Below are 26,261 nucleotides of genomic sequence, written 5' to 3'. Positions count from 1 at the left end.
ACAACCTCCATAGCCCGCACCCTGCATTCGGAACAAAATGTGGAGTACCCCTTTAAAGGCTCTTCCTCCACCCCCACCAGTTGTCCCACCCTGAGTCACGGGGCTAGGGCCAGAGATGGCTAGGCTGATACATATGTCCTTTGCTTATCAATTGTGATAACTGAGACTAATTTGGCAACTAATAAATGTTAGGTTTTAGTCTACTTTTTTGTAGTAACAATAACGATAAAAACAAACAAATGTAAAAAGGTTAAGCGTTGCGAGTAATAATTATTTTATTGTTACATAAAAGAAGTATAACAAGGAAGAGGTCACATGATAATTATTCATATTAAAGCCATAAACAAAAAAAAACTTGTGAACTGTAGACGCCAGCTTGTTATTGATCCCTGTACATTGTAAAGATTTTTCTCCGATAAGATATCTGGACAAACTTTGTTCTCGCACATTATAAATATATGCACCGAGCTCATGGATCAGTCTTTCTCAGCTCCCATTAAGATGTTGACGTCCTGTGCAGTGATCTTAACTTTGCTGGCGCTGGGTTCATCGATCCCTTTACACCCAAGAAATAAGGCCCCCCATAAACTTTTGCTCATCTCTTTTGATGGATTCCGTTGGAACTATGACCAAGATGTTGATACCCCCAATCTGGATACTATGAGCGATGATGGAGTAAAAGCAAAGTACATGACTCCGGCATTCATAACTATTACAAGTCCTTGTCATTTCACCCTACTGACAGGTGAGTGAGTGATAGGAACGTATTTAGGCTGAAGAGAACATTACAATTACATCCTGCGTACAGGCAACAATATTACACCAAATCTATGCTTTGTTTTCTTTTACTATGTCTGAATATATGACATTGATTTTTCAAAGGGGTACTCCGGTGGAAAAAGGTTTTGTTTGTAAATCAACTGGTGCCAGAAAGTTAAACAGATTTGTAAATTGCTTCTGTTAAAAAAAATCTTAATCCTTCCAGTACTTATTAGCTGCTAAATACTACAGAGGAAATTCATTTCTTTTTGGAACACAGAGCTCTCTGCTGACATCACAAGCACAGTGCTCTCTGCTCCATTTTAAGAACTGTCCAGAGTAGGAGAAAATCCCCATAAAACCTCTCCTGCTCTGAAAAAAAAGTTTTCCACCGGAGTACCCCTTTAAGTGCAAAATAAACCGTTTATTATGAGTTTCATATGAAATATTTACATATAAAAATACAAAGTAATATACAATCACTTGCCACTTTATTAGCTACATCTGTTCAATTACTTTTAATCAAAAATAGCCAATCAACCAATCACATGGCAGCAACGCAATGCCTTTAGGCATGTACACATGGTCAAGACAACTTGCTGAAGTTCAAACAGAGCTTCAGAATGAGAAAGAAAGGGGATTTTAAACATGGCATGGTTGTTGGTGCCAGATGGACTGATCTGAGTATTTTAGAAACTACTGATCTACTTGGATTTTCAAGCACAACCATTTCCAGGGTCTGAAAAGAGAAAATATCCAGTGAGCTGCAATTGTGTGAATGAAAATGCCTTGGTGTTGTCAGAGGAGAATAGGCAGACTGGTTCGAGATGACACATAGGCAAGAAAGATAAACAGAAATTTATAAATTAAATGTAGTAAGAATGGAGGACGGCACTCACCCAAGATGGTAGCTTCAAAAAGGTTCTTTATTATATGAACACGGTGGCAGGGTCAGACAGGTAAATGAACAGGAACGCAGAGGGCCTCAGCGTGCAGGTAGATTTATGAACTACTTCTTTTTAAAAAAACGTAACCCTTTCAGCACTTATGACCTTCTGAAGTTGAGTTGTTCTTTTCTGTCTAAGTGCTCTCTGATGACACTTGTCTCGGGAACTGTCCAGAGTTGAAGCAAATCCCCATAGCAAACCTCTACTCTGTCAGTTCCCGAGACAAGCAGAGATGTTAGCAGAGAGCACTGTTGCCAGACAGAAAAGAACAACTCAACTTCAGCAGCTGATAATTATTGGAAGGATTAAGTTTTTTTTTTATAGAAGTAATTTACAAATCTGGGAAAGAAATGTATAGATTTGTGTAGCTCACTTAGTAGTAGATTGTACCTGAGGTTAAAGGTGTTGCCTTTACCCAAGAAGGCCTATAATTAAAATGTATGAAGGTATATAAACATAATTTATATAAAACCAGTCCTCAAGGTACAATTTGAAAAAAGAAAAAGGATATAAGAAATAAGAGTTGGTCCAGTAAAAGTTAATATATGGTATTTATTGATTACAACAATTATTTAAAATATATAATATAGGACAACCTATTAAACCTCAGCAGGGCCCTTGCATAGGGGTCCAAAAAATTGAGAATGGTAAAATGGAAAAAAGAAAAAGGTAAAACAATTATGTGGAGATAAAATATAATAATAAAATATAATAATGTACTGTATATCGAAAACAGTTATTGGCAGTCTCTGGTGTAAATCAAGTTCATTCGTTTAAAGCGCTTGTTAAAGGGTGCCTGAGATGTTCAGCATTGGAGTGGAAATATACTGTAGTAATGAGCTGGAGATCTGTCACAGTTCATTCATAAATTAGGATACAGATTTGCCGCAATGGTACAGTGTGACAATGTTGGCACAGTTCATGTAACAGTGTGTAGATGTTGTCAATCTTCGGTAGATGATACAGTGTTGCCAAAGGGCTGTGCTGCACTGCAGTATCGTACGGCTGTTTGTAATAGAGTTCGGTGCACAGCACCACTCACCGGCTCCTAGGAAGAACAAGACGGGACAGACTGGCATGGCTGGGCAGTCGGCACAGATGGAAAAGTGACTGTCCGGCAGTTGGATAGCTGAATCCTGGGCTGGCAGGGCTGGCGTCCGGCCTGTTGAGGTAAATGTCCTGGACTCTGGTTTGCTGTTGGATGTTCCGGAGCTAGTTGCGGGAGTGGTGATCTGTGGTGGCGTCCTCGTGTCTGAACGGAGCGCTATCTGCGCGCGTAAAGCGGTGGTCACCGCACAGAGGGCATCCAGCAGTTGCGAATGATTAGCGATATACAGTGTATTCTCAAATGGCTATATGCGTTTCAAGGCCTCGGGCCTTTTCTTCAGTAGCAATGGAGATGACATCTCCATTGCTACTGAACATCCAACGGCAAACCAGAGTCCAGGACATTTACCTCAACAGGCCGGACGCCAGCCCTGCCAGCCCAGGACTCAGCTATCCAACTGCCGGACAGTCACTTTTCCATCTGTGCCGACTGCCCAGCCATGCCAGTCTGTCCCGTCTTGTTCTTCCTAGGAGCCGGTGAGTGGTGCTGTGCACCGAACTCTATTACAAACAGCCGTATGATACTGCAGTGCAGCACAGCCCTTTGGCAACACTGTATCATCTACCGACGATTGAATTGTGACAATATCCATACACTGTCACATGAACTGTGCCAACATTGTCACACTGTACCATTGCGGCAAATCTGTATCCTAATTTATGAATGAACTGTGACAGATCGCCAGCCCATTACTACAGTATATTTCCACTCCAATGCTGAACATCTCAGGCACCCTTTAACAAGCGCTTTAAACGAATGAACTTGATTTACACCAGAGACTGACAATAACTGTTTTCGATATACAGTACATTATTATATTTTATTATTATATTTTATCTCCACATAATTGTTTTACCTTTTTCTTTTTTCCATTTTACCATTCTCATTTTTTTGGACCCCTATACCCCATGCAAGGGCCCTGCTGAGGTTTAATAGGTTGTCCTATATTATATATTTTAAATAATTGTTGTAATCAATAAATACCATATATTAACTTTTACTGGACCAACTCTTATTTCTTATATCCTTTTTCTTTTTTCAAAGTGTACCTTGAGAACTGGTTTTATATAAATTACGTTAATTTACAAATCTGTTTAACTTTCTGGAGCCAGTTGATATATAAAATAAGTTTTTTCCTGGAATACCCCTTTAAAGAACAGAAGACACTTCTGTCAGCTAAGAATAGGTAGAAACTAAGGATACAATTCACACAGGCACCAAAATTGACAATGAAAGACTGGAAGAACATTGGTCTGATGAGTCTCAATTCCAGCTGCAGAATTCAGATGGCAGGGTCAGAATTTTGTGTAAATTACGTGAAAGCATGGATTGTATCAATGGTTCAAAGTCACTTAACCTGTTAAGGACCCAGGGCGTACCTGTACGCCCTGATTCCGCTCCCGATCTATAACGCGGGGCCACGGCCTCTAACAACGGCCGGGACCCGTGGCTAATAGCACGCGGCATTAATCGCGCTGCCGCGCGCTATTAACCCTGAATGAAAGTGAAACCATGCCGGTTAGCTCAGGGAGCTGTTCGGGATAGCCGCGGCGAAATCGCGGCATCCCGAACAGCTTACAGGACAGCAGGAGGGCCCCTTCCTGCCTCCTCACTGTCCGATCGCCGAATGACTGCTCAGTGCCTGAGATCCAGGCATGAGCAGTCAAGCGGCAAAATCATCGATCACTGGTTTCCTATGAGAAACCAGTGATCAATGTAAAAGATCAGTGTGTGCAGTGTTATAGGTCCCTATGGGATAACAATGATCAGTGTGTGCAGTGTTATAGGTCCCTATGGGATCTATAACACTGCAAAAAAAAAGTGGAAAAAAAAAGTGAATAAAGATCATTTAACCCCTCCCCTATTAAAAGTTGGAATCACCCCCCTTTTCCCATAAAAAAATAAAAAAATAAAAACAGTGTAAATAAATAAAAAAATAAACATATGGTATCGCCATGTTCGGAAATGTCCGAATTATAAAAATATATCATTAATTAAACCGCACGGTCAATGGCGTAAGCGCCAAAAAAATTGCAAAGTCCAAAATAGTGCATTATAGAAGTTATAGGGGTCAGAAGATGACAATTTTAAATGTATAAATTTTCCTGCATGTAGTTTTGATTTTTTCCAGAAGTCCGACAAAATCAAACCTATATAAGTAGGGGATCATTTTAACCGTATGGTCCTACAGAATAAAGATAAGGTGTCATTTTTACCGAAAAATTTACTGCGTAGAAACGGAAGCCCCCAAAATTTACAAAACTGCGTTTTTTTTTTCAATTTTGCCTCACAATGATTTTTTTTTCTGTTTCGCTGTAGATTTTTGGGTAAAATTACAGATTTTTAGGTGAAAGATTGAAAGAGTTATGATTTTTTAAAGGTAAGGAGGAAAAAACGAAAATGCAAAAACGGAAAAACACCGGGTCCTTAAGGGGTTAAATCCCTATCCTCCCCATTCTGATGTTTAGTTTGAACTTCAGCTGTTGTCTTGACCACATCTACATGCCTAAATGCATTTAGTTTCTGCCATGTAATTGACTGATTAGCTATTTGTGTTAACAAGCTATTGACCAATGAGTGTATAGTAGTGTGAAGTCATGAATCCCATCTAAGTTAACTAAATAATTAATTTGCTACATACTTGTCAGTCTAAGAATGCAGCATTCTATAGTTACAAAGCTAAAACAGTTAAAAGAAAGAATATCTATGAAGATAAGAGGATAAGAGGTATCTGGTGTAGGCCAACCTTATCGAATAAAAAATGAGCCTACCTGCCCTCAAAGGGGAAAATGATCTTACTGCTTCCATGTGGTAATCAGAATGAATTAACATTCAAAACACGAATTCCATACACCTGTCATGTCACGCCGCCTCCCATAGGCTTGCATAGAGGGGGCAGGGCATGATGTCATGAGGAGGCGGGGCTATGGTGTCACGAGCTCCTGGCGCCGTCTCCAGCATTCGGAACAGTTTGTTCCAAACGCTGAGCAACAGAGTACCCCTTGAAGCTCTCGTGTTCCTGCTGTGACCAGTTCCTGAGATAGACTGTTCCATAGATTCACAGTTGCTACGGTAAAGAAGACCTGTGGCCTCTAGAAGTTGAACCTTATCTTCTCCACAGAAAGTGCCCCTTGTCTTTTGAGAAGGTTTGATTTTTTTTTATGAGCCATCTATATATTTATTCTAGTTAGGCTGGGTTCACACCACGTTTTGTACTTACGGTTCCCACATACGGCTGGGAGGAGGAGGGGGGCGAAGCTTAATCGCGGCGCCCGCACTCAGCCGTATAGGGGAACCGTATTTAATGCATGTCTATGAGCCGACCGGAGTGAACCGCAGCCTCCAGTCGGCTGTGTTTTCGGCTGTATGCGGTTTCCTGACCGTAGGCAAAAAAGCGGTCGACCACGTTTTTGCCTGCGGTCGGGAAACCACATACGGCCAAAAATGCAGCCAACTGGAGGCTGCGGTTCACTCCGGTCGGCTCATAGACATGCATTAAATACGGTTCCCCTATACGGCCGAGTGCGGGTGCCGCGATTAAGCCCCGCCCCCCTCCTCCCAGCCATATGCGGGAACCGTAAGTACAAAACGTGGTGTGAACCTAGCCTTAGTCATGTCCCACCTAAAGGTGACAATCTGATATGTATGCGGCCTTCTAATTCTCCCGCGACAATTTGTTCCAAACGCTGAGCAGCGGAGTACCCCTTTCATTCCAAATACATTAAATGCTAGGCTAAGAATTCATATAAATGGGCAGATAAGGAGACATAAGCTGTTGGCTAAACATTCCAGTTTTTATGTGTATGGTCACTTTAAGATGTCTTTTCTCAAGACTAAATAAATGTAATTCTTTTCTTCTTCTAACTAATATCCTGCATGCTCCTTATTAATTTAGTGGCTTTTCTTTGTATTTTGCTCAACTGTATATTTTCTTATGACGGGGGAATGATGCAGCTTTGGGCTAAAAGCACCCCACTGCCCTCACCTACTTGAGTACAGTGGGGTGTATATTTCAGATGAGGCCACTACAGTATATTCTTAGTAAAGCGGTAATATTATGCCCCTGTCACACTAGTCCATGCTTTTTGAATATACAAAAGCATTATGTAGTCCTTGGAAGCAACTGACATTGCATAATGTTATGCATATATTCCATAGTCTATACCATACCACAAAGCTTGGTGCAAAAATAGAAACAGAACTGTTAAAGGGGTACTCTAGACATTTTATTCCTTATCCAAAGGATTGGAGATAAGATGTCCGATCTCGGAGGTCCCGCCGCTTAGAACCCCCGCGATCTCTGTGCAGCACCCTGCATTCTGAAAGTTATTTTCAGTAGTAGTCCCCCCTGTGAATTGTTGCCCCCCACCACCGTTGGTAGCGGTCCCCTGAAAATAGGTGTCCCCCTCCTGTAGATAGTTGCTGCTCCTGTAAACCCCCCCCCCGGCAATAGGTAGCAGTCCCCCTGTAGATAATTGCCCCACCTATAAATATGGGAGGTGGGTAGTGCCCACCCCAACCCCTCCCCCCTGTAGGCAGAAGACCCCTTGAATATAGATCCTTCCCACCTGTAGGTAGCAGACCCCCTGAAGATCGATGCCCCTCCAACCAGAGGTTGAGGTATCTTTGTAGGTAGATGCCTCCACCCTGTAGATAGATGCTCCCCACCTTGTAGGTTGTAGTCTCCCTTTACATAGGTGGCCCCCTGTAGGTAGCAGACCCCCTGTAGATAGATTCCTCCAACCCTGTAAGTAGTAGTCTCCCTGTAGATAGATGTCCCTCCTGTAGGTAGCAGACCCCCTGTAAATAGATGCCCCCAAACCTGTAGGTAGCAGACCCCCTGAAGATCGATGCATGCCCCTCGAGGTTGAGGTATCCCTGTAGATAGATGCCCCCCCACCCTGTAGATAGATGCTCCCCACCTTGTAGGTTGTAGTCTCCCTGTACATAGGTGGCCCCCTTTAGGTAGCAGACCCCCTGTAGATAGATGCCCCCCCCCCCACCCTGTAGATAGATGCTCCCCACCTTGTAGGTTGTAGTCTGCCTGTACATAGGTGGCCCCCTTTAGGTAGCAGACCCCTGTAGATAGATGCCCCCAACCCTGTAAGTTGTAGTCTCCCTGTAGATAGATGCCTCCTGTAAGTAGCAGTCCTCTGTAGATAGATGCCACCAACCCTGTAGGTTGTTGTCTCTCTGTAGATAGATGCCCCCCCCCCCCCCCCCCCCCCCGTAGGTAGCAGAACTCCTGTAGATAGATGCCTCCTTTGTAGCTAGCATACCCCTGTAGATAGATATATGCCCCCACAGTAGGTAGCAGTCTCCATGAAGATAGATGCCCCCCTGTAGGTAGCAAAGCCCCTGTAGAAAAATGCCCCCCTAGCAGACCCCTTGTAGACAGACGTCCCTCTGGAAGTCATATACTTTTCTGCGCTCCATTACTTGTCCGGTCCGGGACCTACGTCTATAGGCGACAGCCCTAAGCAGTAGGTCCCCCAACCAGAGGAGCAGGGGAGCACAGAAGCTGAAGATACCTGTGGCGGACACTGTGGCCGGGTCGTCCAGACTCCTCAGTAGTCTGGACCTAAAGGTGTCCCGCCACTGCCTCTCCTGACATCTGAGCATAATGATATTAGATTACCGGATGTGCTTGCGCGCGGCGCGTCCCGTTGGGCTACCTGCTGGCAGCCACTGCTTTCTTTAAATGGCAGTGGCTGCCGGCCCCAGCCGATGTGAGTATGTTGCTTCCCAAAGCTTGGCATGAGGGGGGCGTTCCAGGATTGCGGAACATGACCCCAAAAAGAGAATGTCCCTCCAGGGTCTGGCTCTGCTTGCACAAAGCAGGGCTATATGCTTGAAAAATTCACCTGCCCGGCGCCCGAAACTGCATGTTCCGGTTGTCAGGTAACTGGATTTCCACCACCATGATTTTGCTTATATTCTACACCGGATATATCTTTATTACAAAAAATTTATAGATTTGGGCTACAGTAAATCAAATTTGAAAGTTGCGATGACAGTTTATAAGGGGAAATGTAGCTTCAAGTTAAAGAAAAATAATGCTGATAATTTTCCCTATATGCTGTTTACTTCAGGAAAATACATTGAGAATCACGGTGTTATACACAACTTGTTCTTCAACATCTCCAATTTTCAAAAGGAAGGTTATCTCTCTACACAAGGCATCTCTTCCTGGTGGGATAATGGATCACTTCCTATCTGGATTACGGCTCAGAGGCAGGTAAGTAGTTTCAATTGCAAACTAAGTAGTATTTGTAGATACACAAACTGGTAAAAAATAAATCTATACATTTTATATATATATATATATATATATATATATATATATATATATAACAAAAAGATAGAAATATGTTTGTTTAGGTCAACTAGGGAAGTAGAGAAGACATGCCCCTATTGATAAAGAGAAAGGCAAAAAACATAAAACAGAGTCCAATCTACCTTAAAGGGGAATTCTAAGATAAAATGTTATCACCTATCCACAGCATAGGGGATATCTAAATGATTGGTGGGGGTCTGACTGCTGGGACCCCCATGATTAATAGAACAGATGTCCCTTGTAATCCTAGCGATGGGCTTGATATCACCAGTTCTTTTGATAGCTGATAACATAAATAGGATAACCTCTTTAATCTCTTAAATGGGCACTATCATATTAAAAAACTGTTTATATGTTGTATATATTGGCTAAACATTAACCTTTCTAATAAACTTCATAAAAAATGTATCTCCTTTTTTTTATTTTTTTTATTACAAATCTTAGCTTATAAAAAAAGACCACTAGAGGTCTCCATACCATCCAGAACGTGTTCTTTTCCAGTTGCAGCATCATCTTTGTCCCAGTTGAAGCACAGGCTGAGACAGAGTCCAGGAAATGAGGGCTGGACTATCAGTCCTCTGTGCTCACTCCTGTCCTGTCTATTAGACTACTGTCTGAAAACAGAGAGGAGGGGTTACAGAGCAGCCTGCAGTGATTGGATGAGGAGACCCAGCACAACAGTCTTAGGGAGGAAGTGAATGCATGGTGAGTGAGGGCGGGCTCATTTTCTTTTTCTCTGTTCTTCTTGCTCAGCTATACCTGCCCATCTTTTGAATATTCATAATTCTTCACTCTTACATCTTTAAGACATGAGAGTTAAAAACTATAACTATTCACAAGATGGGCAGACATAGCTAGTAATTTACATACCAGCAACGTAGGCTATGTCTCATAGACGGCTGGACCAATTTTAGTAAGTATAAGATCTTTTTACTCAGATTCTGTGTATTGGGTTTAGTGCAGGTGAACAGGCTGTCAGATTACCTTAAAGGTCATGTTCACACCACCGAATGTCTGCATGGAAAATCTCCATGCGGACATTCCGAAGACTGCGGGTGTCGGCCCAATATGCTTGCGCTGGGACTGCACAGGAATGGCTATGCATTCCATGCCGAGTCCACAGAAGGAATGAAAAGGTTCATTCTTTCTGCGGACAAGGAATTCAAAATTTCCGTGCCAGAAACAACTGGCATGGAAGTTCCACTGTGTAAACAGTGCAGCAGAATCCCATTGAATTCAATGGGACTCTGCTGCTCCCGAATCTCTGTACAGAATTCCTATGCGGAATTCTGCATGGAAATTCTGAGATGTGAACATAGCCTAACACAACTCAAGGTTCAGGAAAAAACTTAGATCACCATAGGCAATCCGAGACAACACCTAAAATACAATAGACACACCAGAATCAAGGGGTCTAACCAACCAGTGTCACCATACTCCCAACAGCAACTTCTGTAGGCACTTGTTACAACTGATACATGGTGGAAGAAAATAGAAAGATCTTACTCCATTGTAAGAAGTCAAATAACCAAGGTATGTTCTGGTGCCTGGGTTATCTTGAGCTCTACTTTTCCGGTGCTGCAAAGCAAGAGGTGTCATAGAAAAGTCCACCATTTTTCGGTGCTGATCTTACAGTTCTCACTGTATTTGATACACCCACAGTCCTCTTTGGTATGTTTGTGAGGCTGTAGCTCTAAAGAAATCATATATATTAATTTTGAAATAATGTACAAAGTCAGCGGCTTCTTATATTTTTCACTGATATAAATGATGTTCTGATGTCTATCTTGTATAAGTCCTAGAACCCATCTAGGTTCAAATGCTGTAACTGCCTCTTAAAGGGGTACTCCGCCCCTAGACATCTTATCCCCTATCCAAAGAATAGGGGATAAGATGTCTGATCTCCCTGCTGCACCCGGCATTCATTTTGAGTGTGGGGTGCAGCGCCTAAGGCTCGTGATGTCACGGCCACGCCCCCTCTTTGCAAGTCTATGGAAAGGGGCATGACGACCGTCACGCCCCCTCCCATAGACTTGCATTGAGGGGGCATGACTGTGACATCATGAGCTTCCGCCCCGTATCGCCAGTCATCCGGCACAGAGCTAAGTTCGCTCCATGCACCAGATGTTTGGGGTGCCGCCGCCGAGATCACGCAATCAGACATCTAATCCCCAATAATCCTTGATAATCCATGAGTCCAATTGCCCCCCGAAACAATGCCAGAACACGTCAGCAGCACAGAGGTAAAGAAATGACAAGCTCAGAGTCCTGTCTACAAATGCTCGCAGTTTAGGTAATAAGATCATTGAACTTGGGTCTTTTTGCTGATGACACAAAGATTTGTAACAGGGTTGATGTTCCTGGAGGGATCCGCCAAATAGAAAAGGATTTAGGAAAACTAGAAGAATGGTCAGAACTCTGGCAACTGAAATGTAATGTGGATAAGTGCAAGATAATGCACTTGGGGTGTAAAAACCCTCGGGCAGAATATAGAATATTTGACACAGTCCTGACCTCAGTATCTGACCATGATAATCTCTTCTATGGTTTGTTGGAGGACCTTAGGAGGTCCTTGGGTCACGTGTTACCCATAAATCTTTGTAATGGTGATTGACATCAGTAATGGACCAATTAGCACTAGTCCAGCCCCTGCCCATATAAGGGAGCTGTAGCCAATAATCGCTCTCTTGGGTTGCTGCTCTCGTGGATGCTGGATAGCAGGACAGTTCTATGCAACTTTCAGAGACACGTTAGGCCTCAAAAACCTACCGGCCTCAGCAGAACTAAAACCGTGAGTTCTAATCTACCCCCACTAAAGCTAGCGTGACTACTGGACCGCAACTAATCCCCTAAATCCAGTGGAACAGCGCAATAATATGTAAAGACTCTAAATTGCTAAAGTCCCGACCGTTGTCAATCTCCAAAGAAAGCACTTATATGCATAGAGACTGTTCCGTTATTGAAGCTTGCAGAAAACCTTCAGTAAAAGTTATACCTGTTTTCAGAAAACTCTCCGGTTGTGGACATACTGTTATTCTCTACCTCCCTATCGCTCTTGGGAAGGGTGGCGATAGGACAAGCATTACTGGGGAGTCCTCACCCTGGGTTAACAAGCACCCTTTAACTAACGCACAGCTACACTCCCCATACACAACATCCCCCAGGCTATCACGTAGCTTTTTGGCGTCCTACGAACAAGATACGGGTGTGTGCCTCAGGCTATCACATAAGATAGGGATGGGCATAGCTATCCTTCATATAAGATAGAGATAAGCATAAGGCTATCCTTCATATAAGATATTGATGAGCATAAGGCTATCCTTCATATAAGATGGAGATAGGTATAAGGCTATACTTCATATAAGATATGGATGAGCATAAGGCTATCCTTCATATAAGATAGAGATAGGTATAAGGCTATCCTTCATATAAGATAGAGATAGGTATAAGGCTATCCTTCATATAAGATAGAGATAGGTATAAGGCTATCCTTCATATAAGATAGGGATAGGTATAAGGCTATCCTTCATACAAGATAGGGATAGGTATAAGGCTATCCTTCATATAAGATAGAGATAGGCATAAGACTGTCCTTCATATAAGATAGAGATAGGTATAAGGCTATCCTTCATATAAGATAGGGATAGGCATAAGGCTATACTTCATATAAGATAGAGATAGGCATAAGGCTATCCTTCATATAAGATAGGGATAGACATAAGGCTATCCTTCATATAAGATAGAGATAGGCATAAGGCTATCCTTCATATAAGATAGGGATAGATATAAGGCTATCCCTCATATAAGATAGAGATAAGCATAAGGCTATCCCTCATATAAGATAGAGATAGACATAAGGCTATCCCTCATATAAGATAGAGATAAGCATAAGGCTATCCTTCATATAAGATAGAGATAGACATAAGGCTATCCTTCATATAAGATAGAGATAGGTATAAGGCTATCCCTCATATAAGATAGAGATAAGCATAAGGCTATAGTTCATATAAGATAGGGATAGACATAAGGCTATCCTTCATATAAGATAGAGATAGGCATAAGGCTATCCTTCATATAAGGCTATCCCTCATATAAGATAGAGATAAGCATAAGGCTATCCCTCATATAAGATAGAGATAAGCATAAGGCTATCCTTCACATAAGATAGAGATAGACATAAGGCTATCCTTCATATAAGATAGAGATAGGCATAAGGCTATCCTTCATATAAGATAGGGATAGATATAAGGCTATCCCTCATATAAGATAGAGATAAGCATAAGGCTATCCTTCATATAAGATAGAGATAGACATAAGGCTATCCTTCATATAAGATAGAGATAGGTATAAGGCTATCCCTCATATAAGATAGAGATAAGCATAAGGCTATCCTTCATATAAGATAGGGCCAGGGACTATTGATAGGATTCAGATTATTGGGCAGACTAGACGAGCCAAATGGTTCTTATCTGCCGACACATTCTAGGTTTCTGTACTTTGGATAGGGAATAAGTTGTCTATGGGCGGATTACCCCTTAAAAATTCATAAATAATAACTAAAGTTATGGTTCAGAATCGGTTGTACTTTTATTTTACCACAATAACCTTTAATAAATATCATAAAACATTTTATATGAACTGAAATATTATTCTTTTGTCCAGGGTTTAAAAACTGGATCCCTTTTCTTTCCTGGTGGTAATGCTACATATAGAGGGGAAACTGTGAACGTTAAAAGAGTTGAAAATAGAGGACACAACTATGGCAACGAAACAGAATGGAAAGAAAATGTAGAAACTGTGATGAAGTGGTTCACAGAGGAAGATCTTGACTTTGTGGCGCTGTATTTTGGGGAACCCGATTCAACGGGACACAAATATGGACCAGAAACGGAGGAGCGTAAAGACATGGTTAGACAAGTAGATCGCATGGTTGGACACATACGAGATCGGGTGCGACACTATGATTTGGAAGCCCAACTCAATATTATAATAATTGCAGATCATGGTATGACTACAGTACAAAAAGATCAGGATGAGATTGTCCTGAGGAAAATACCGGGTTTTTCCTTTTCTGACCTTCAGTTTCATTTAGTGGATTATGGACCAGCAGGACTTCTAGTACCTAAAGAGGGAAACTTAGAAAAAGTATATCAAGCATTAAAAGGTGCACATCCTAAATTAAATGTCTACAAGAAGGAGGAAGTTCCGGCTAGACTGCACTTTTCAACCCATGAAAGAATCACACCTTTAGTACTGTATGGGGAACCAGGATACGTAATCAATGGGGTAAGAACTATTCTTTTATCCCTGATATTTTACGTTTTTTGCTATGCTAGTATAACCAGGAGAATTGGAATACTGAATGTTATATATTTACATATTTATTTTATTTACATATCTACTTTAGTCTATTATTATTAACTTTTTAGTCAGGGTCTCATGTTGCAGCTAACAAACTTCAATATAAAGAATAGCTGGCACCCAAACAGGTTCATGTACAAACAGGTATCATGAAGTAGCAGGGGGTACAGTCAGGCAAGGTAGAACTGTCATAAGGCAACAGACGTTTCATGCTGCAATTCCTCTGGCCTGTGGAAGCGTCAGAAAGGCTTGAAACTGCTATTACATTACGACACCCCTGCTTTGTCTGTACCTTCTGCTACTTCATGTTACCTGTTTGTAGGGTGGTTATTAATGGTACTTATTCTGATTGGGTGACTGTTACTAGTGGGGTACCACAGGGGTCTGTCTTGGGTCCTGTCCTATTTAATATATTCATTAATGACCTTGTAGAGGGGTTGAATAGTAAAGTAGCAATCTTTGCAGATGACACTAAACTCTGTAAGGCGGTAAACACAATAGAGGACAGTGCACTGTTACAAATGGATCTGGATAGGTTGGAGGTTTGGGCTGGGAAGTGGCAGATGAGGCTCAACACTGATAAATGTAAGGTAATGCACATGGGGAAGAAAAATCCGGGCTGGGATTATGTATTAAATGGGTGAACACTTGGGACGACTGACATGGAAAAGGACTTAGGAGTCTTAGTTAATAGTAAATTTAGCTGTAGTGACCAGTGTCGGGCAGCTGCTGCCAAGGCTAATAAAATCATGGGGTGCATCAATAGAGGCATAGATGTCCACGACAAGGAAATAATTCTACCGCTGTACAAATCACTAGTCAGACCACACATAGAATACTGTGTACAGTACTGGGCCCCAGTGTACAAGAAAGATATAGTGGAGCTGGAGAGGGTTCAAAGACGCGCAACCAGAGTAATACGGGGAATGGGAGGACTACAGTACCCAGAAAGATTATCAGAATTATTGTTATTTAGTTTAGAAAAAAGAAGGCTTAGGGGCTACCTAATAACTATGTATAAATATCTCAGGGGACAGTACAGAGATCTCTCCTATGATCTATTCATACCCAGGACTGTATCTATAACAAGGGGGCATCCTCTACATCTAGAGGAAAGAAGATTTCTACACCAGCACAGACAGAGGATTCTTTACTGTAAGAGCAGTGAGACTGTGGAATTCTCTCCCGGAGGAAGTGGTCATAGAGTTCAAAAAGGGGCTGGATGCATTTTTGGAGAGTAATAACATTACTGGTTATGAATACTAGATTTATAGGGACAGAAGGTTGATCCAGGGATTTATTCTGACTGCGGGAAGGAGTTTTTACCTCTAGTATGAGGGTTTTTTGCCTTCCTCTGGATCAACTCAACTCAGTAGGGACTCATTAGGGATATAGGTTGAACTTGATGGACTCTGGTCTTTTTTCAACCTTATGAACTAAGTTACCTAAATAAAGAAGAGTGCTACAGATTGGTGAGTGCCACCGTCAAGTCAAGCAGGGATAAGTGCATCCCTTGATGGTGGTTTCGGTTCTCTGTAGACGCAGGTGCATAGCAAGGTCCAAAAATAATAAACAACACAGTACAGATGTCAGGAAGCAGGTTAGGATACAAAGAGGTAACATGCAGAGTACAAGAAACAAAACACAGGGGGTAAACATCCCAACATATAGGGAGCGGTCAAATAAGCCAGATCAAACCCGAGATTTCAGCAAAGGGACCAAATCAATGAGCAGGGTATAGTAATGTCACAAATCAAGGTCAGAATACACAGGATTAAATGAACACTGTAGTGGAATATAACTCATAGATCACAGGGGGCCTCCCGCGATCTCCTGTACGGGGCTGTACAGTCTGCTTGAAGAGGGCATTCTGTCCTGGCATGAAATGACAGCCGAAACGCCCCCTCTATGTATCCCATGGAGACAGCATGGTGCTTCCTGCGGACTGCCACGGCCCCATATAGGAGATCGCCGGGGGTCCCAGCAATCTATAACTGCGATCTATTACTTATCCCCTATCCTTCGGATAAGGGGATAAGTTATATTCTACTAAAGTACTCCTTTAAACAAGATAGGAGTATACAAGAGCTAGTGCAGAGGAACTGAACACAAGCAATTTGAGATGTCAACTGACTGGGTATATACGTGCAGCTGAGAAGGGTGTGGACACTAAGACCAGATGTAATTGGCTCTTGTCAAGCCTGCTGATAGGCCCATGCATTGTCACAGCAATGCATGACACTTGAGCTAAACACAGGAAATTAACCCCTATAGGGGTTATCCAGAAATAGAAAAACAGAGCTAATTTCATTCAAAAAAAGCTCCACATCTGTACCCAGGCTGTTTATGGTATTACAACTTGGCTGCATTCATTCAATTGGAACTGAGCTGCGGAACCACACCCAACCTGGAGACAGACGGGGAGTGGTTTTTGAAAGAAAATGTTCTTCTATTCCTGGATAACCCCTTTAAAGGGTTACTCCGCTCCCCAGCATCTGGAACATTGAGTTTCGAACGCTGTGTGAGGGCTTCCGTGTTCACGTACGCACCCTCGTGACGTCACGGTCTGCCCCCTCAATGAAAGACTATGGGAAGGGGGCGCAACAGGGCTTAACGAGCATTAGGAACTCAATGTTCCGGACGCTGGGTAGTGGAGTAACCCTTTAAGGCTGCATTCACACCACTATTCTTTCATACGGTGACTGGATGTGAAAACCGGGCTCTCCTGTATCCCAGCCGGACCCGGTCCGCATCTTATTCATTTGAATGAGCCAACCGGAGTCAGATAGGGACTCCCGTCAACTCATTTTTGCCCCGTATCCAGTTTTGTGACCAGACTGAAAACAGTTATATACTACGGTGATGATGGCACAAGAATGTGATGGACTAATCTAGTAAGACTCATTTAGGGATATCTTCTAACTACATCTCTCTCTCTTTTTATTTAGCATTTTCCGGCCCAGTTTAATAAAGGTGAACACGGCTTCGATAATAATGTTATGGATATGCAAACCATATTCAGAGCTGTGGGCCCTTCATTCAAAAGAGGCCTGACAGTGGAGCCCTTCGAAAGTGTTAATGTGTATCCTCTAATGTGTGAGCTGTTGGGAATAACACCAGAGCCTCACGATGGAAACCTTAATGTAACAAAGAACATGTTGGTGGAGAACATTCAAGATGATGACACAGATGATGAGGAGGATACAGACCATACAGATGACGCAGGTTTGATTCCATAAATGTCAATGATATTCAGAACAATTTTATATAAAACCCGGTACTCCGCTGCTAGGCGTTTGGAACAAACTGTTCTGAACGCTGGATGCGGCGCCAGGAGCTCGTGATGTCATAGCCCCGCCCCCTCATGATGTCACACCTCGCCCCCTTAATGCAAGTCTATGGGAGGGGGTGTGACAGCCGTCACGCCCCCTCCCATAGACTTGCATTAAGGGGGCGGGGTGTGACATCATGAGGGGGCGGGGCTATGACATCACGAGCTCCCGGCACTGGCTCCAGCGTTCAGAACAGTTTGTTCCAAACGCCTAGCAGCGGAGTACCCATTTCAATAATAAACAAATTAAACACATGTAAATAGATAAAATATTGGACACATTTTTTTTAGTTTTTTAACCGCTTTCAGACCAGGCTCAATACTCTCTGACCAGACACATTTTCAGATTTTTTAGAACATGCGGATTTTAAAAGCCATACAGCTTTTACGTCTTTGGATCTTAAAATAATTTCTGCACCTTTTTTCTGTTACATCACAACTTATTTTCATGTCATTTTTTTAATCTTGATAAGTTTTTTCTTTACCGGTAAATCTTTTTTATGTTTTTTCATTAAAGTGTACCTATCGGTTTAAAAAACTTTTGAAATGTCCTAGGGACATGCCAAAAGCTTTGATCAGTCGGGGTCTTAGTGTTCAGACCCAAACCAAGTGTTAGAATTAGAGAAAAGGCAATCCCATAGACTTACATTGTAAGTTTGTCTCACATAATATGCTATTTTCCTGCTAGTTCTAGCTATTGGTCGCAGCCTGAACACTCAGACCCTGACCGATCAAAACTTTTGACATGCCTCTACAACTATGTCAAAAGTTTATTATCTGACATAATAGCCTCAGTTACAGGAGGGAATAAAGCCCTCCGAAACCTACGACAGAGCTCATCTAAGTGTGCTAAGACCCAGCAGCTCACTACCGATACTGGGCACCCAGTGATCACATGATCACCAGGTCGAGAAGCCATCTGGCCTCCGGCTGAGCTGTGTAGAGAGTTCAACTGGCTCCAGAAAGTTAAACAGATTTGTAAATTACTTCTATTAAAAAATCTTAATCCTTTCAGTACTTATGAGCTGCTGAAGTTGAGTTGTTCTTTTCTGTCTAAGTGCTCTCTGATGACACCTGTCTCGGGAACTGTCCAGAGAAGAAGCAAATCCCCATAGCAAACCTCTTCTACTCTGTGTAGTTCCCGAGACAAGCAGAGATGTCAGCAGAGAGCACTGTTGTCAGACAGAAAAAAACAACTCAACTTGCGCAGCTGATAATTATTGGAAGGATTAAGATTTTTTAATAGAAGCTATTTACAAATCTGTTTAACTTTCCGGAGCCAGTTGATATAAAAAATAAAAAGTTTTTTCCTGGAATACCCCTTTAAAGTTTAAAGGGGGTCAGTAAGTGGTAAAAGGTGTTGAGCTGGAAGCAGAAAAGGTCCTACCTCTTCTTCTCTCCAATGCTCCAGTTCCAAGACTGGAGAGACTGGTGCTTGTCCCAATCATTGTGTGCAGGCGGAACCATAATGTTGCAGCATCATCATGCAGCCATTGGACATCGTGTGTGGGTGTGGTTTCGCCCGCATACGATGATGAAGACAAGCACCCTCCCCTACTGTCTCCAAAAAGTATACTTCAGACCAGGGATCAAAAGTGAGGTCCCAGGGAGCAGAAGAGGTGGGACCGGCTTCCAGGACAACCCCTTTAATCCAGTATTTCATAAATAATTAGTTGGACTTAAAGGGGTACTCCGGCGGAATTTTTTTTTTTTTTTTTAATCACCTGGTGCCAAAAAGTTAAATAGATTTGTAAATTACTTAATCCTTCCAGTACTTTTCAGCTGCTGTATACTACAGAGGAAATTCTTTTCTTTTGGGATTTCTTTTCTGTCTGACCACAGTGCTCTCTGCTTACACCTCTGTCCATTTTAGGAACTGTCCAGAGCAGAATAGGTTTGCTATGGGGATTTTTTCCTGCTCAGGACAGTTCCTAAAATGGACAGAGGTGTCAGCAGAGAGCTCTGTGATCAGACAGAAAAGAAATCCAAAAAGAAAAGAGCTTCCTCTGTAGTATACAGCAACTGATAAGTACTGGGAGGATTAAAGGGATATTCCAGGAAAACCTCTTCATATATATATATATATATATATATATATATATATATATATATATATACAGTATATATATATATATATATATTTTTTTTTTAACTGGCTCCAGAAAGTTAGACAGATTTGTAAATTACTTCTATAAAAAAAATCTTAATCCTTCCAATAATTATCAGCTGCTGAAGTTGAGTTGTATTTTCTGTCTGACAACAGTGCTCTCTGCTGACATCTCTGCTTGTCTCGGGAACTGCACAGAGTAGAAGAGGTTTGCTATGGGGATTTGCTTCTACTTAGACAGAAAAGAACAACTCAACTTCAGCAGCTCATAAGTACTGAAAGGATTAAGATATTTTTTTTATAGAAGTAATTTTACAAATCTGTGTAACTTTCTGGCACCAGTTCATGTAAAAAAAAAAAAACGTTTTCCACCGGTTTTGTATCTGGTTTTGTAAGATATTGTAAGTGCATTGTAGTGTGTAACTACAGATATAGCCTCACTTACCTTCCCTTGGTTGTGAATTGGAGCCTATTGAGAGTTCCGGTAGCATGTTGTCATAACGTATTGAATTTTCTATGGTGAGAAATGTATTATTCTGCAACATAAAGAGTTAAGCTCCTGTAGTGAGCGAAACACATCAGACTGGATGTTATTTGTGCAACTATTTTTACTTGAAGAAATAAAATCTCCTTCTGCATTTGCCTCATGATATGCACATTGCATGCCACAATCCATAATATAAGATTCTCCCTTTAAAGGGGTACTCCCCCAGCTGCCCCAGCGTTTGGAACAGCGGGGGGGGGGGGGGGGGTTGGAACAGCGGGGGGGGGACATGACGTTACGCCATGCCCCATGACGTTACGCCACGCCCCCTCCCATAGACTTGCATTGAGGGGGTAGCCGTGACATCACAAGGGGGTGTGGCCATGACTTCACGAACCCCGCCGACGGCCCCCAGCACTCTAAACCAACGCCGGGTGTTGCACAGAGATCATGGGGTCCCAATTGCGGGATTCCCGCGATTATACATCTTATCTTCTATCCTTTGGATAGGGAATAAGATGTCTAGGGGAGGAGTACCCCTTTAAAGCAAATATATATTTTTTTAAAATAACTTGGGTAAATATATGTCTATGTTTTACTCCTTTTAGACTCTTTACGGGAGGTGATTTACCATGCCACAATTGGACTCACTGTTGTCGTTGGAATTCTGTTCATTATTTTCGTCATCGCGCTTATTGTCATGGCCGTCAAAAGGCGAAGAAAAACAACATTTTAAAGTGATGTGAGGAGAGGTTAAGTATAAACGACATCAAATTACAATATTAAATCTTCTAATATGTGTGTAGGTGGGCACGTGCTATATTACAGACCATCATTTAAAGGGGTTGTCTAGAATTAGAGAAGCATGGCTGATTTCTTTCAAAAACAGTAACCCCGACTGTATAAGGCTCTGTGTACTAGTACAGTGGTCCCTCAAGTTACAATATTAATTGGTTCCAGGACGACCATTGTATGTTGAAACCATTGTATGTTGAGACCAGAACTCTATGGAAACCTGGTAATTGGTTCTAAAGGCACCAAAATGTCATCCAAAAATAGGAAAATGTGAGGATTAAAGAAAAATAAGTAGATAACTAATATAGAAAAAGCAAATCCTTACATATAAAAGTGATAAAGATCTGCTGAGAGCTGTAAATCACGGTCTGTCAGTGTTTCCCAAGCAGGGAGACTCCAGCTGTTGCAAAACTACAACTCCCAGCATGCCCGGACAGCCAAAGGCTGTCCGGGCATGCTGGGAGTTGTAGTTTTGCAACAGCTGGGGCCACCCTGCTTGGGAAACACTGGTCTATGTAGAGGACAGGAGCTTCTTCAGGGTCCTGTACAGTACACAGTGTCCCAAAAAAGTATTGGAGTCACCCTCACCTGGTGTCCAAAGGAGCAGCTAACCCTGATACAGGTAAAGTGTACAGAACATGTAATGCCAGACACCAGTCAGTGCATACGCTTCAGTAATACAGGGGTTTTACCAGTGAATGCCCATTTTGATTGGTCGGTTCTTCCAGCCATTGACACGTTTCACATATCTGGACTGTAGGTAGCATTGTATGTTGAGTCTGGTTTCAACTTACGATGGTCCAGAAAAGACCATTGTATGTTGAAACTATTGTATGTTGAGGCCATTGTAAGTTGAGGGATCACTGTATATCATCTACCAAACTAGACACAAACCTCTGACAGGTGTAACACTTGTTTTGGAAGAAAGCAGCCATTTTTTTATTCTGGACAGCACTTTCGGTGTGAATTTCTAATACCATATTGCATAAATTAAGCTATTAGTGAAATACCAGTGAAGATTCGGCTAATCATTATGGTGCTTAGTGTAACTCTTTTTGTCCTGAATGCTGGGTGCGGGCTGCAGGGGTCGTGACGTCACGGCCATGCCCCCTCAATGCAAGTCTATAGGAGGGGACGTGGTGGCTGCCACGCCCCCTCCCATTAACTTGCATTTAACCCCTGCAGCACGCACCCAGCATTCGGAACAAAAAGAGTTACACTAAGCACCATATTGACACTGGTAACAAGCTAAGGGAAATAAAGGAGAAGGTTACACTGAGCACTGTGGACATACAGCAGTAGGAACTGTCCAGAGTAGGAGCAAATCCCCATAGCAAACCTCTCCTGCTCTGGGCAGTTCCTGAGACAGACAGAGGTGTCAGCAGAGAGCACTGTGTTCAGACAGAAAAGAACAACTCAACTTCAGTAGCTGATAAGTACTGGTAGGATCAAGATTTTTTAATAGAAGTAATTTACAAATTAAAATACAAAGTACTGGCTGAAAGATTGCATAACAAGTAAGAAAAAACTAAATAAACAGAACAAAGGGAATGGGGGCTGGGTTTAGCATGTGCTATGTGCAGGAGTGAGAGAAAACCTGGGCCATGTACCTGCAGAGTGAGCCAGTTTGCCTCCTAAAGATGATCAACACTGTCCCTTAAAGGGGTACTCCGCTGCTGGAGCCGGCACCAAGAGCTCGTGATGTCATAGCCACGCCCCCTAATGATGTCACACCCCGTCCCCTCAATGCAAGTCTATGGGAGAGGGCGGGACAGCCGCCATGCCCACTCCCATAGACTTGCATTGAGGGGTGGGGCTATGACATCACAAGCTCCCGGTGCCGGCTCCAACGTTCGGAACAGTTTGTTCCAAACGCTGAGCAGCGGAGTACTCCTTTAAAGATAAACCTCACCACCCATAAAGTTCAGAGTAGCTGTCTCTTGTGTAAACACCCATGTTCCTACTGCTGTATGTTCAGTGCTCAGTGTAACCTTCTCCTCCATTTCCCTTAGCTTGTCACCAGTATTAATTTAGTATATTTATTTTATTTTTATATTTTATTAAATATTTTATATATATATATATATATATATATATATATATATATATATATATATATGTATATATATTTAAAGGGGTATTCTAGGGAAAAAAAACATATACTCAAATACACAGAGGATAAGTGTCTGACCGTGGGGGTTCTCTGACTGCTGGGATCCCCTGGACATGCTCCGCACTCCCCCCTATACTTACCGATCCGGCCATCACGTCTCTGAAAAAGGGGCCCAGAGCGCTCCAGAGACCGTTAAGTATAGCGGAGTAAGTGGGTCCTTATACAGAACATTGCAGGAGGCTCAGCAGTCACATCCCCCCACGATTAGACAATTATCCCCTATCCACAGGATAGGGGTACATTTATTTCCCTGAAAGCTGGTGAACATGGGGAAAGAAGGTGCAGCAGAGCAGCATTGACTACCGCTGCCCTGGTGTACTGTAAGTCACTTGAAAAAAACTTAGAGGGGGTTGTTCAGGATTAGAAATATAGAGCTAATTTCTTTAAAAAAAACAACAACAAAAAAACAACAAAGCACCACATATTTCCTCAGGTTGTGTGTGGTATTGCAGCTCACTGCAATTATTGAACCAAGTTGTAATACCGCACACAACCTGAGGACAGGTAAGGTGCTGTTTTTGGAACAAATTAGCTCTGTTTTTCTGTTTCCGGAGGAATCCCATTAGAGAAAGTTGTCAGAGTCGCCATTTTTTCTTCAGAGTAAGGCTAATCCCTGGTGCCCTATGTGCCAATTGGGCCATGTATCACATCCACAAACATGTAGAGTAACTAAGGAGATAGCCCTGTTTTCTCCCCATTCCTCTTTAAAGGGGTACTCCGGTGGAACACCTTTTATTTTAAATGAACTGGTGCCAGAAAGTTTAACAGATTTGTAAATTACTTCTATTAACAAATCTTAATCCTTCCAGTACTTAACAGCAGCTGTATGCGACAGAGGATAATTCTTTTCTTTTTGAATTTCTTTTTTGTCTTGTCCACAGTGCTCTCTGCTGACACCTGATGCCCGTATCAGGAACTGTCCAGAGCAGGAGAAAATCCCCATAGCAAACCTGTGCTACTCTGGACAGTTCCTGACACAAACAAAGGTGTCAGCAGAGAGCAATGTGGTCAAGACAAAAAGAAATTAAAAAAGAAAAGAATTTCCTCTGTAGCATATAGCAACTGATAAGTACTGGAAGGGTTAAGATTTTTTAATAGAAGTCATTTACAAATCTGTTTAACTTTCTGGCACCAGTTGATTTAAAAAAAAATGTACCCCTTTAACCCAGTGCACATAAGCCAGGAAGTTTCGGATGAGACTGGGTTAGGCTTCATACTTTTTGGTCTACACAGTGAGTGTGGCCATTTTATTGAAAGGAATCTCCTAGTAAGTCGGTGTTCACACCTGTATATGAGGCTTTATCAGGAGATTTCACCACAGATTCCATCCCATCCTGACATCTTGATGAAACCTGACAAACCTCATGACAGGTCTAGAGACTCCGTGGGCACAAATGGCATCTGTTCTATGACTGACCCTGCACCGTGTCATGGATCTTGAGGTTTAGTAAAACGAACATAGTCTATTTGTGATTCCGTTTGGTCTGACACATGGTGGGATACATTATATTGGTGGCACTGAATGGTTTGGTACACTAAACAGCAGAGGAGCATAATAAAGAAAACACAGATTGTACTTCTATTATACTATATATATATATATATATATATATATATATATATATATATATATATATATATATATATATATATATATATATACCGTATAAACTCGAGTATAAGCCGACCCGAATTTAAGCCGAGGCCCCTAATTTCACCCCAAAAACCCAGGAAAAGCTATTGACTCAACTATAAGCCTAGGGTGGGAAATACATCATCCCCCCCATGTCATCATCCAGACCCCCGTCATTAACACCCCTGTCATCACCCCCCACGTCATCATCATCACCCCCTTCATCATCACCGTCAATCCCTCAGTGGTCTTAAACCTGTGGACCTCCAAATGTTGCAAAACTACAACTCTAGCATGCCCAGACAGCCATCGGCCTTCTTCATCATCCAGACCCCCCTTTAGTTTTCTACTCACCTCCCCTCGGTGGGAAGGAAGGGTGAGCTGGTCCGGGCCATCTATGCTGCAGGGACCGTCCGGTGGGGAGGGTTAGTCATTCCAGGCTGTCCATCTTCACCGGGAGGCCCTCTTCTCTGCTCCGGGCCAGCCCCGGCATAGTGATGTTGCCTTCACGACGACGCCCAGGGACGTTCAAGCGCAGGGACATCACGGACGTCTGCTGCGCACGGAAGTCCCTGTGCGTTGTCGTCAAGGCAACGTCACTAGTCTGGGGCCGGCCCGGAACGGAGAAGAGGGCCCCCCGGTGAAGATGGACAGCCCGGAACGACTAAGCCTCCCCACCGGATGGTCCCTGCAGCATAGATGGCCCAGACCAGCTCACCCTTCCTTCCCACCGAGGGGAGGTGAGTAGAAAACTAAAGTGGGGTCTGGATGATGACGAAGGCCGCAGTGGTCTTCAACCTGCAGACCTCCAGATGTTTCAAAACTACAACTCCCAGCATGCTGGGAGTTGTAGTTTTGCAACATCTGGAGGTCCGCAGGTTGAAGACCACTGAGAAGGGGTTGACAGGTGGAGAGTTCACTCGAGTATAAGCCGAGGGGTGCGTTTTCAGCACGAAAAATCGTGCTGAAAAACTCGGCTTATACTCGAGTATATACGGTAATGACCTAATGATCTAATTTTCTTGTGCACTGATGCATTTTTTTTTTACATGTTTTGCAGATTCTTCTGTTATTTATTGAATTTGTAAACTTACAAGAGGACTTGTCTAATATGTCTTTGTGACCTGCAGACCATGTTACTATAATAAATCATAGACTACAGCGATGTGGGAGGAAAACTGATTTCCAAATAAATGTATGATCCACGGGACACTGACTTCATACAC

At 42.5% G+C, this 26,261-nt stretch overlaps 1 protein-coding gene across 1 annotated transcript; it reads left to right on the top strand.

The window, feature by feature from the left end:
• Positions 1-471: 471 nt before the first annotated feature.
• Positions 472-26,261, top strand: ENPP7 (ectonucleotide pyrophosphatase/phosphodiesterase 7). The gene is made up of 6 exons (XM_056549600.1): positions 472-745; positions 8,907-9,052; positions 13,814-14,437; positions 17,461-17,737; positions 21,043-21,186; positions 26,096-26,261. The coding sequence occupies exons 1-5, from the start codon at positions 472-474 to the stop codon at positions 21,168-21,170; spliced, it is 1,449 nt and encodes a 482-aa protein (XP_056405575.1). The 3' UTR covers positions 21,171-21,186; positions 26,096-26,261.

This window comes from Hyla sarda, chromosome 13 (assembly GCF_029499605.1).
Source record: "Hyla sarda isolate aHylSar1 chromosome 13, aHylSar1.hap1, whole genome shotgun sequence".
Lineage (NCBI taxonomy): Eukaryota > Metazoa > Chordata > Amphibia > Anura > Hylidae > Hyla > Hyla sarda.
The sequence above is the reverse complement of the archived record's forward strand: the minus strand, read 5'-3'. Positions and strand labels throughout refer to the sequence as shown.